General features: G+C 44.8%; 1 protein-coding gene across 1 annotated transcript; it reads right to left on the bottom strand.

Moving 5' to 3' along the window:
- Positions 1 to 1,910: 1,910 nt before the first annotated feature.
- LOC124688279 (microtubule-associated protein 70-2) lies at positions 1,911 to 8,252 on the bottom strand. Its single transcript, XM_047221979.1, has 11 exons — positions 8,090 to 8,252; positions 7,881 to 7,966; positions 5,381 to 5,446; positions 5,133 to 5,303; positions 4,804 to 4,974; positions 4,547 to 4,702; positions 4,302 to 4,448; positions 4,134 to 4,205; positions 3,505 to 4,035; positions 3,238 to 3,425; positions 1,911 to 2,432 (listed from the first exon to the last, which is right to left on the bottom strand). The coding sequence occupies exons 1-11, from the start codon at positions 8,250 to 8,252 to the stop codon at positions 2,393 to 2,395; spliced, it is 1,791 nt and encodes a 596-aa protein (XP_047077935.1). The 3' UTR covers positions 1,911 to 2,392.
- Positions 8,253 to 12,157: the final 3,905 nt, after the last annotated feature.

Below are 12,157 nucleotides of genomic sequence, written 5' to 3'. Positions count from 1 at the left end.
GTGATGCTCAGCAAAGGACTTCAATGCGTGAGAAGTGGAAGCGATTAAGGCTGAGGGTGCTTTGGACACTGCAAAGTCTGTTGCTGGAACCGGTACACCAGCTCGTGACGAAAACAGAGGCTTTGCTGAAGGCGAGGTGCGGGGAGTACACATGCATTGTTGATCATATCATTACTCGAACATTGGCATTTAGGGATGCTCTAATCCTTGCCCAATCGAGTCTCACTGGCTGGACCATTGACTTGATCAATCACAGAGCCGTTGGAGAACCGGAACCGTATCCTCTAACGTGAAGGAGTCAAGTCAGGAAAAACAAAGAAGCAAAGTCAGGCTTCTGTAGCATAAGTACAAGGTTATGCACTGTAATTAACTAATAAAGGTGATTACTGTAGATGTTTAAAAACCAAACTAAATTTATTACACCATAATTTTCTCTACAGTACGTGTAATTACTTCAAATGCAAGACACAAATTTGTATTATGCAAATTAAATTAAATGATTTGGATTTTAGATATATGGTTTGGAGGAAGGAAAGTTAGAGTACTCTAAGAGCATCCCCAGCCGTTGGGGCTCCCCAGGCCGAAATCCGGCGTTATTTAGCGCCGGATGGATGAAGTTTTTGGCCTGGGGAGGCCCATTTTTCCAGCCGCGAGCCCATGGACGCGCACCCACCGCGTGCATAGCGACGGCGCAGCTCACCGGGAAGGGCAATCGTCGGAGTTCCCTCGACGCATTGAACCGTCGCGAAGTGGATCGGAGAGCCGAAACGACTCGTCGGGAACGGTCGAAGTGGCCTCGATGCGAGAACCGCCGTAATGGAGCACGAACTCCGCGGAAGAGCAACCGCCGCTCTCTTTCGTCGAGAGACCTACATATACGGTTTCCGACGGCCGACGCCATTCATCTCGTTCTCTCGTTGATCACCATCCTCCGTCAACCATGAGCGATCTCTCTTGGCCATCGGACACCGACGAGCGAGGGAAGCCGCCCGGATGGCGACATTGGTGGGACAAAGCCGCATCGTCCGAGCGGCCGACGATTCCCCTCCGCCGGCCGGCGAGGACGACGACGAGGAGGACGAGGAGGAGTCCGAAGAGGCCAAGGAGCAGAGCCGAGGAAGAGGCCGAGGAAAAGGAGGAGGAAGAGGACGAGGAAAAGGAGGAGGACGACGAAGAGGCTGAGGACACTGACGAGGAGGAGGAGTCAACTTCCTCCGACGAGGAGGTGACGAGCCGGAAGCGTCGCCGCGACGACGATGAGGCGGGGCCTTCTAAGAAGAAGAAGTAGTTTAAGTTAGTTTTAAAGTTTTTATATGTAATTTTTATGTTTATTCGAATTATATTCGAAATATATATAATCTATCTATGTTGCACCACTTGAGAGTTCAAAGCTTTCGTTCGACGAGGGTATTGCCGTAGATCGGGAAGACGAGGGTTTTGCCGTAGATCGGGAAGACGAGGGTTTTGCCGTAGATCGGAGGCCATTGTCGCCGACAAGTTGGGGCCACGCGCGCTTTCGTTTCGTCCGGAGTCCCCGAGCGCTCCCGGGGGCCGGGGATGGCGTGGGATCGCCGGATGAATTTAGGCCCAAATCCGGACGAAAACGAGGAACCGGGGACGCGACTGGGCCGAATTACGCCGTCCGGATGGAAAAAACGCTCGCCGGGGGCCTGTTCGGGGGGACGAGTGGAGATGCTCTAACTTTTCACCTTCAAGTTAGAGGATCCCGTTCCTGGAGAACCATCGTTGAAAGCAAACCCGTCCAGGATCCAGAGATGCTGGGTTGCCATGACAGTACAGAGAAATACTCATGCCACAGTACAGACACTACACAATACACACAAGCTGGAGATCGGTGCAACAAATTACCAGCAGTACCATTGAAAGCAAAACATCGATCAATAGAACCCTTCCATTCTGATTCAGCTCGAGACTAGAACCAGTGCTCCAAAAGGGTATCCCAAGCCAAGAAACTGATTCCAGGACCAGCAAGGGAAAAGCCAGCGTCAACAAACGAATGGTACAAAAAAAAGGTGACCACAGTAGGATACAATGATATTCACAAACACAACTCGGACAAGCAAAATCAACCACACTAGCTAAATTATAGTTTAGAAGAAGACGCGTGATCTTCCAGCCTATACAACCACAACGTGCACCGCCTTAACAAAATGAGAGCGTGCCGCAAGGTTAAACCTTACCGAAGGACTGCCTTCCACTACATTACAGCAAGTCGTGTCAGATGCGAGCCTACTCTTTCCCCAATCTAGGTATCAGAGGGTCATCTGTGCTATCTCAATCACAAAAAATTAATAGGGGTGGAAAGGGGGGAAAGCACAAAGGGAAACGGAACCTATCAAAGAATATCATGCTGCCTGGTGTTAGACCTGGGTTATTGGATGTTGCGCGTCAACCCACCACGCGGTGCATTTCTGCAACAAAGCAACAGAATGGAAGGTGAAATAAAAATATAATATTACGTCACACTAGAAAATACGTCAGCATTGTACCCAAGCAATAGATTTGGAAATATTGTATTTGTTGGTGAAGTTTTGGTATTTAAACTTAATACTGAAACTTTACTGAGAAGCACCGCAACTTACAAACATGCCATTATTTTTGTGTCAGATAATGCCTGCTAACAACAAATATTTACAGAAATGATGTCGCCAGGACTAGGAGAGTCAGTGTTCAACATTTCAAGTTCATTGGTTACAAGCAAACAAATGACCAAATGGGGCATAATTTGGTGAGCCTGAGAAAGGCAACTCTCAAGCCACCTGAATTATTTTGAAAGGTTTGGTTTGAGGAACCAAACGGTAAATGGAACATCCGACCAAAACTCTGAACCTAACTCACTATTTTTTTTCTTTAGAAACCATGCAGGGGAACTGCACTTCAAATTAAGCTATAACTTGTTTTGTTAAGGTATAGGACGAGTATTGTAGAAATATTAAGGGTTGTCACAACAAAAATCATGAGATTTTATGATCCTTTGATGAACCAACCATCCTAGGCTAAGGTGGTCCCTCAAGCCAGACACCCCATTAGCTGACTGGAGGTAGTCCGCCAGCTAAAAGTCATTAAGCAGCGCTCCGATAGAAATATGATGTGTAATTGAAGTTATGAGTACTTGGAACTGTAGTGCATATGACATACTTGAAGTTTAAATAAAATTTAGTCTGTGAGGTCTGCTGGAATATCAAATTCAAATGTAAGGCATTCATAGAGGCGTACCTTGCTGGAAGTGCCTGAGAAGCGTTGCCAGGTCCTCTCAAACTCCCAAGCCGCTTGGCCTTGTTCTCTTGTTCCTTCTCGAGGCGAATAGCAGAAACTTCTTTCTCCATAGCAGCTACCTCTCGCCTCATCTTTTTAGCTTCCACTTCCATGGCTTTGGTTAGTGTATCTACTTTCTTCGCTAACATCTGTAAATAAGGCGTTAAGCAAAAGCATAGTACATGGCGTCCCATCAAAATAGAATAATTAGAAACTCCAACATCATACCTCAATTGCATCATCCTTGTCCTTTAGACTTTGGTCTCTCTCATGGCATGTCTTTCTCAACGAAACCACCTCCTTCTGCAGCATGTCATACAGTACACCAGAGACCATATCAGTTGAGTCACTATTTGTGGTTTCAGTACTTTTCTCTTCTGCACTAGCCTTCCAGTTATCAGTAGTCTCACAATCTGTAACAGCATCTGTAGATCTATTGAGTAAATGAGGTCCATTCACAAGCACTTTTCCCCGGTCTAAAGACCTCGTACCACCATCAAATGACCTTGAAGTTCCTTTTGCATGCTTGAGGACCAAGCTGCTACCAGTAGAAAGAGAGGATCTTGAATTGAAGGATGGAGATCTCCTTGCTAACAAACCAGTCGGGGAGACTTTGGACATATTATCAGTTCCACCCAGCGATAGCCGACGGGAGGATCCATTGCTTAAACTCTTTCCTTCTGTAGGAGGACGACTAGAACCACTTGGTGGCCCCCTCAGTCCATCTTCTAGAACTTTTAGTCGCCACTGATACTTTTCCTGAGTAGAAAAAACATATGAGAACTCTTTTCACAATTAATAGATATATAGGTGTCTTAGAAGCTTAGCTAAAAATTGAACATAACAGCCATCTTCACCTTTACTTGAGCTTCCGATCGAGCAGCTCGCTCTGCAATAGCAAGTTTGTCACGTAGTTGCTGCATCTCACCCTGTAGAGATAATTTTCGTTGCATAAAACTTGAATAAAGGAAGAGAATACACCACTGCAGGTGTGCCTCAAAACAAACAAACTGTAATCATCTTACCTGCAGGAATCTGCGTTCTTCAAGCCACTGTTTAACGGGCATTACTTTGTCATTACCATCTTTCCACTCATTGGCAACTACAACAGCAACCCTGTTTGCTGTAACTTTTGTCCGAGCAAGTTCACGGTCCAGAACTTTTCTCTCTTCCTAGTGTGTCATGATCAAAAAGAGCACGGATCAGTTTTTTTTTGCATAAACCAATGAAGATTTGAAGAATAGGCAACGGTTAATTGGTAGCATGTTACATTCATTTCCTGGACTTTCCGCTGATAATCTCTAACAGCATTAGCAGCTGCACCACCAGCAAGGACAGCTTCTTCAAGCTCTCTGACTGTTTGACTAAGCTTTTCTACTTCCGCAACTTTTTGGCGGTGCAACCTATCCAAGATCTTATTTTCTTCCTGCAATCAGGATTGGAAACCACTTAGCAGCTATACTGGAATAACTTGGCAGAGTTATTCTCTCCCAACAACCTTGGAAAATAAAAGATGTCTCCTTATACCTGGCAGATCTCAATTTGCTTCATCAGATCTTGGTTCTTGTTTTGCATGTCATCAACCATAGCAGCTTTTGCTAATGCAGTTTGTACAGTCCTTTCTGCTTCTAGCAGAGCTGCCTCCTTTTGTTTTGTCAAACGATCTAATGCTCTGTTGTCCTCTTGGAGTTTTGCAATCTGAAATAACCAAGTTATACTTTTATCAATTATACTAAACATGCACCCAGTACACATAAGGATTTGGATCAGTGGATATGGTTGGTGCAAAGTGTGAGAAAATATGACACTAATCACGGTGAACAATGAGAGATAAGAGGTGGATAACATAGTACTACCTCTTGCCGAGCAAGCTTTAGCTCAGCTTCAAGTGGTGCAAGAATGGCTTCAATGGGCGGCATATCATCATCCTTTTGGGCTGCATGGACTCTTCGCAGTGTTGCTTCTGCTGCAAACTGGGCCGCCATAGCAGCTTTTTTCTCATCGTTTGTCTTCTTGAGTTCTAGATTCTGCACAAATAAAATGAATACTTAGCGGAGAGCACTCAGAAGGGAGTGTGCAACCAAAGAAAATGTATGAAATGTACTTTGCTATCAAGGAGAGACTCTGTCAACTTGAGCTTCTCATCCAGCTTCTCCAATTCAGCAGTGAGCTGCCATCACAAGATAACAAATCAGCATTGTTTAAAAAAATGGAGAACAAGCACCAATAAAAAAATTGATAAAAAAGCACCAATAATTAAAAACTTGAATTATGTTTTCTTGGTTTTTCCTTATTTCATAGCAGGGAACATCCCAGTTTTCATTAGAACATCGGCAACTATGCATACTGTACACTGTAGCTGTAACTAACTTCACAAGAAACATAATGCATTAATGCTAGTGCTGGTATGGGTGTCAGGTCATCTTAACAAACCTCAATAATTAAAGTACTGGGTTATAATGTCCTTGAGACGGACATTTCCATCATAGCAAGAGACAAAAGTAATCACGGAGATAGCTTCCTAACCAATTAAAAAAGAGCATACATACTTTTATTTGATAAACAAGCAGTATCTGGAAAGTCCAAGCCAAACAAGCATTACTCAACATGTCAGGCATTGCCCATAGCTAAGTATCTCGTACAAAATGGCACAATCACCTTAAGTGATGAAGATGCCAAGCTTAGAAAATTGAATGCAAATTTCTTTTTTTAGCATGCACAATTAGTTCACTTATGAAGAAATAGTAAGACTCACATGATCAAATAAAGCGGAAGAGACTATATAGCACTACAAGGCAAAAAGCCAGAAACATCGTGAAAACAAACAAAGGAACTAGAGATCAACTAAAGATCAATCAGTGTCCAAATGAAAAAAGATCAGACAAAAGGCTCTGTATTTGGGCCAACATCACAACTTGGGTCACTCACTTTTCCAGGAGCTACTTAGTTCGCCAATTAGAAAAGCATGTTAGGCCTACAAACTGACTTCCAAAGTGAAAAAAGAAACAATTGGGGATGTTACAAGAACAAGCAAATTTCACAAAGCTACAAATGTTTCCAGAAACAAATCGGATGATTACACATCTCAGAAATTTGACATAAATTTTTAATACACCCCACCATTCTCTTTATAAGATGGAATCTGACAGGTGTATTTGCAATGTGGGAGCCCAAAGCCAGCAGCCAAAATTTCTGTAGTTCTATACTTCTATAGTTTTTTTTTTCTTTTTGCGGGGATATACTTCTATGTATGAAAAAATGTGTGTGAGTTTTCAGAGTTAACTGAAATAAATTAAAGCAAAAGAAAACTATTTATTTCCTTCCAAAGAGTTAGTTATTTATCACATGTATCTAGACATCTTGCAGAATTAAAATATGTAAAATATAACCGGCAACATATAATTTAGTCATTCTTTAGATGGAATCATGTAACCATGATTTAGTTTTTTTTAATCAAATCTTAAAACACAAATAGTTAGCAATTCTTCCTTTACCTTGTTTCCAATTAAATTTATGTCGAAGACCCTATTTTCCAAAGGCTACATCTAAAAGACTAAAAAAGCTACACATCTTACCAAACTTGCATGCCAATTCCGCGAACAAGTAGGTCCAACATGTCAGACTCCACTGTAGTTGACAGGATTCGACATTCGTGTGGCTTTTTAGAATATTGTATTATGTGTATTTTTGTCAAGCGCAAACTAGAATGTGAAATTTTTCTGTAGTTGTAACAAAACATGCGTTCTTGGACAAACTTTGCTCTAACATTATGGCGATAGCAAGGTAAAGTTATATTCCCATTGACAAGACATTTTGTCTTATGGCAGCAACTAAGGAAACCTGAAAACCAAGGAAAGGGATTAACCTTGATACCTCCATGTGTTTGCTACTGCAACTTGCTCGTCAAACTAAGATTAAAGCGTGTAATATATTGATCCCTTGGGTATACTCAGAAATCTGAACTGAATTGTGGAGACGCAATTAATATGCAAACTACAGTTGCATGATTACATGCGAAATAAGTCAGCAAGGACTGAATACGAAAATATTTAGCGCCCAAAGTGATTTGACTGCCATAGACATTAGCACGTGTAAAAGTATATCAATTCTACTATGAACTACGATTAGGGGGGAAACTAGAGCAAAAATGGAGATTCCATAGTCCAACATTAATGGTCTTAACACCATGACTAATTAGTACTTCTGTGCCTATGAACAAACAACAAGGGTATAAGATGGAAAAAATGAAACCATATCAGAAGCATCATGTCAGCCGAAACAAGAAAAAATACACAAATGCTAACCAAATACATTAGGAGTAAAACAGTGAAGTCATGCTGAACTTTCAGTATACAACAAAGGAAGGAGAAACACAACCCCCTCTGAATCCATGAATCCAACAAAACAATATGCACGGCCAAAAAACAGGAAGACATCTATCTTGTTCCCTCTATGGGGCAAACTTTCCCCAACCCGTCCAAACTTGGGGAGTATCGATTTCTCCCGCACCGACACTACAGCAAGCTCGAAATCAAGCGGAATGATCATCGAAAACATAACAGAAGACGCTTAATACGCAAATCCGCAGCACGCTCGGTGATTACCTCCTCGACGGCCTTCTCCCGCGCCCTCTCCGACAGGCGCAGCGCCTTTATCTCCACCTGCGCCTCGCCCAGCTCCCTATCCTTATCTGGAACAACGGGAAAAGCACCAAACATTGCACCCTGAGACTCGAAAAAAAGGGCAGCGAAAATCCAGCAAATACGAAGGAGAATCCCGTAGCTACGCTGCGAGGCAGGAACGAACAACTCACCCCTCACTTCGTTCTCGAGCCGGTTGAGCTCCACCTTGACGGGATCCGAGCCGTGCATGAGCGTGAGGAGCTCGTCGGCGTCCAGGGCCACCTGCGCCGCGCCCCGGCGGCGCGAGGAGCCCTTGTGCGCCGACGCATTCCCCTCCTCGCCGCCGTCGGCCATCTCAGATCTGAGCCCCGGCGCCACCGTCCACCGCTCAAACCAAGCGAGGGCTCCCCGGAATTCGCCGCGCGCGCCGGCGCCTCCGCAATGCAGGGTCGAGGGGAAACCCTAGCCGCCGCGGCGTCGGGCTCCGGTTGTTGCTTCTGGGGTCGGGCGCTCTGCTCTGCTCTGCTTTGCTTTGCTTTGGCGTAGTGTTGTGTTGCTCGCGACAGTGGTGTTTGAAAACCGGAAGGTGAGGGAGGGGCGTTTTGGGGGATTTTAAAGCGTCGGCTTTGGGCAGTGATTAGCTTAAAGCTAATCTGTAGCCAACAACGAGCTAATCAAGGTTGTTATTAGTAGGTAATCAAGGCTGGTTCGTTTATTCACAGCTTCCAAATGACCCTTTTTGAGAAGACTAATTCCATCCTTTCTTTTTGGTATAGCTAATGTAGGTTCTATTTGTATCAAAGGTCTCAAAAGTATCGAGGTGTTGAAATGTTAGTCCTAGTTTTACAAAAGAGTTTTGAAAAAAAAATATTACAAAAGAGTGAACAACAATTTATACCCCTATCATTACAAAAAAAAAATACGAAAGTTGGCCCCACTTGCGGATTTTATCTAGATTGTGTCCCATTTGATGAAAGGTTTGCTACTTTTTTACCATTTCACTCTTTTCATTGAATGGCGTAAATCAGATAAAAAAATTAGACTAGTCATAGTGGGAAGTAACATAGAATAGAGTAGTATCATGCACATGTTACTACTCTATGTTACTACCTTTATAGTGGGTAGTAAGTTAGATGTGGTTTCATGCATTGTGTAACTAATTATGTTGTAGACTCATCTTATCTTGGAATATGTGATGTTATGGTAACATAGCTAGTTATCGCCTCACTTTCTTTCTTCATTATTATCATGCCACGTCACCAAAACATCTTGGTATGTGTGATGTTACTACTCATGTTACTCCCACTTAAGTAGCACAATTGATATAGTATACATCCGAATTTATTCGTTACAAGTGTAGATTTAGGTTTCCAGGGGTCTCATACGCCATCCACCGCGGATCATAATTCACCCGAGTCTCCTTTGTCCTACTCATGTGGTGGATTGAATATTGTTCGATTGATATGGTATCCGCAAAAGGGCTCTTGTAAACAATCGACCGATGTGATCATCGTTACCACTCACATGTGAGCCTATTGCATCAGGGTCCTTAATTGAGCCCTCCCCACTCTTTGCGAACCCATCACGTGGAAGCACCGCACCCCTGGGGAATGTTTGGTAGCCTGCATCCCCCTTGGCTCGCATGGGGGGAGCAATTTTCGGCCTGTTTGGATGCATGCAGCCCACTGCGTTGTTGCATGAACCGGTTTTTAAAGAACCCCCGGGACAGGCCCTGGAGGAACGCCCGGAATGGCAGTTTCTCCGGGGCCAGGCCCGTTGCGGCCAGAAGCCTGCACGCGTGGAGAAGGGAGGCGGAGACGCCGCGTCCCTTCGGGAACACGCGCCATAATTAGGCCCACCCACTCCCCTCTCCTTCCTCACAGTCACGACCGCACTCTCACCTCCCCCAAACTGTCACATCACCCAGCGGTTCCCCACCCGCCGACCAATCCACCGCACCGCCGCACGGAGGACCACCGCTACCGGAGGAGGAGACGTCGGCGACGAGGACCTCCACATCGGCCGCAATCAGGTCCGCAGTCCTCTTCGGCATCTCGTCTTCGCCCGCGATCTCGAGCTCGACCTCAGCCGGAAGAATGGCGGTAGCGACCCCTCCTTCTCACTTTCGTACTCGTTCTGTTCAAACATGTCGTTCTGGGGCATTTCGGACGACATGCACAGTAGATCTGATAGGGTTTCCGTTAGGATAGCGGTCGGATTGACGATGGTGTTCGTCCCTATTTCTTGCAGTTCTTGTCCAGTTGTTGCATTTCACGGTCACGATTTGCTTAGATCTGTTACTATAGTGTCGGATTGCGGCAGATCCTTCGTAGATCGGGGTTTGGATTGGTGAAACTGGTAGATTTTACTGTGCATGCAAAGAGGGAAAGGGTTTTTTGTTCTGGGGTTTAGCTTGTTGAGATTGTTGTGCAGAATCAGTCGTGGTAGTTTCTTTTAGATTGTGTAGTTAGTTGTACATTGTGTAGTTTCAGATTGAACTAGGCCGATGATTGTAACCGGTAATCGTAGTGCGAGGGCATGATTGATCAGAACCTATGGCATGACTGAACTTCACCATGTCATTGGTTCAGGTCAAACATCTCCTCCATACGTGCTCATTCTATGAGGCCTATGCATCTTGCTTTCCATGTTTATGTACTGCATTGGCCAATGATTCAACAATGGCACACTGGAAGGCAAGGTGCTGCCCTCAAACTTAGTCGTGTGTGCCATATGACTTGCACACTAGACTTAGTTTGCGAACAGTCCCTTTGCCTGCCTTGTGATCCAACATATGAGGCCTCCTTTTTGTTTGTGTACTGCATTGACCAATGATTCAACAATGGCACAATGGAAGGCAAGGTGCTGCCCTCAAACTTAGTCGTGGGTGTGTGATATCTTTCACACTAGACTTAGCTTGAGGGCAGTGTCGTGTGATCCAATGTATGAGGCATCACATGTTTCCAATGTTCGTTTTCATATATATACTTGTGAGCAGGCACACCTCTAATGCCATGTGTTCTTCTCGCATACTGAGAAGCTCAAGCTTGGGTCACCTCAGACCCCGACGAGGGACCGTCCAAGAAGCGAAGGGTGGCTTACGTCGGCCACTTCCAGCCGGACGTTGCGCCGGACCAGTTCCTGCGCATCGTCTTCAAGCCTACCTTCGAGCGGCTACGGATCCCTCGTGATTTCGTCAGGTGGTTCGGAGAAGTCCCTTTGAACATCGTCGTCACCACCAACACAGGCTGCTACTGGAGGATGACTACGGTAGAGAAGGCGATGACGTGTACATCGACCAGGGGTGGGCGGCCTTCGCCGTCGCTCATCAGCTGCAGATAGGCCAGTTCCTCGTCTTCAAGAAGGTGTCCACCTTCCAGTTCAATGTGGTCATCTTCGACTAGGCCTGGAATTAAAACTCGAAACTCGCGAGCTAAATGAGTAACTTGTGACTCGACTCGGTGATGCGTGCAGTCGACACGTCCGTTGGGAACCCCAAGAGGAAGGTGTGATGCGTACAGTAGCAAGTTTTCCCTCAGAAAGAAACCAAGGTTTATCGAACCAGTTGGAGCCAAGAAGCACGTTGAAAGTTGATGGCGGCGGAGTGTAGTGCGACGCAACACCAGGGATTCCGGCGCCAACGTGAAACCTGCACAACACAATCACAGAACTTTGCCCCAACGTAACAGTGAGGTTGTCAATCTCACCGGCTTGCTGTAAACAAAGGATTAGATGTATAGTGTGGATGATGATGATTGTTTGCAAAGAACAGTAAAGAACAATTGCAGTAGATTGTATTTCAGATGTAAAGAATAGACCGGGGTCCACAGATCACTAGCGCTGTCTCTCCCATAAGATAAGCAGATGTTGGGTGAACAAATTACAGTTGGGCAATTGATAAATAAAGAAGGCATAACAATGCACATACATATATCATGATGAGTACTATGAGATTTAACCAGGGCATTACGACAAAGTACATAGACCGCTATCCAAGCATGCATCTATGCCTAAAAAGTCCACCTTCGAGGTTATCATCCGAACCCCTTCCAGTATTAAGTTGTAAACAACAGACAATTGCATTAAGTATGGTGCGTAATGTAATCAACACAAATATCCTTAGACAAAGCATCGATGTTTTATCCCTAGTGGCAACAAGACATCCACAACCTTAGAACTTTCTCGTCACCGTCCCGCATTTAATGGAGGCATGAACCCACTATCGAGCATAAATACCCCCTCTTGGAGTCACAAGTATC

The sequence above is a fragment of the Lolium rigidum genome, chromosome 2, assembly GCF_022539505.1.
Source record: "Lolium rigidum isolate FL_2022 chromosome 2, APGP_CSIRO_Lrig_0.1, whole genome shotgun sequence".
Taxonomy (NCBI): Eukaryota; Viridiplantae; Streptophyta; class Magnoliopsida; order Poales; family Poaceae; genus Lolium; species Lolium rigidum.
Note: the sequence above shows the minus strand (reverse complement) of the source record. Positions and strands in the feature narration are given on the sequence as shown.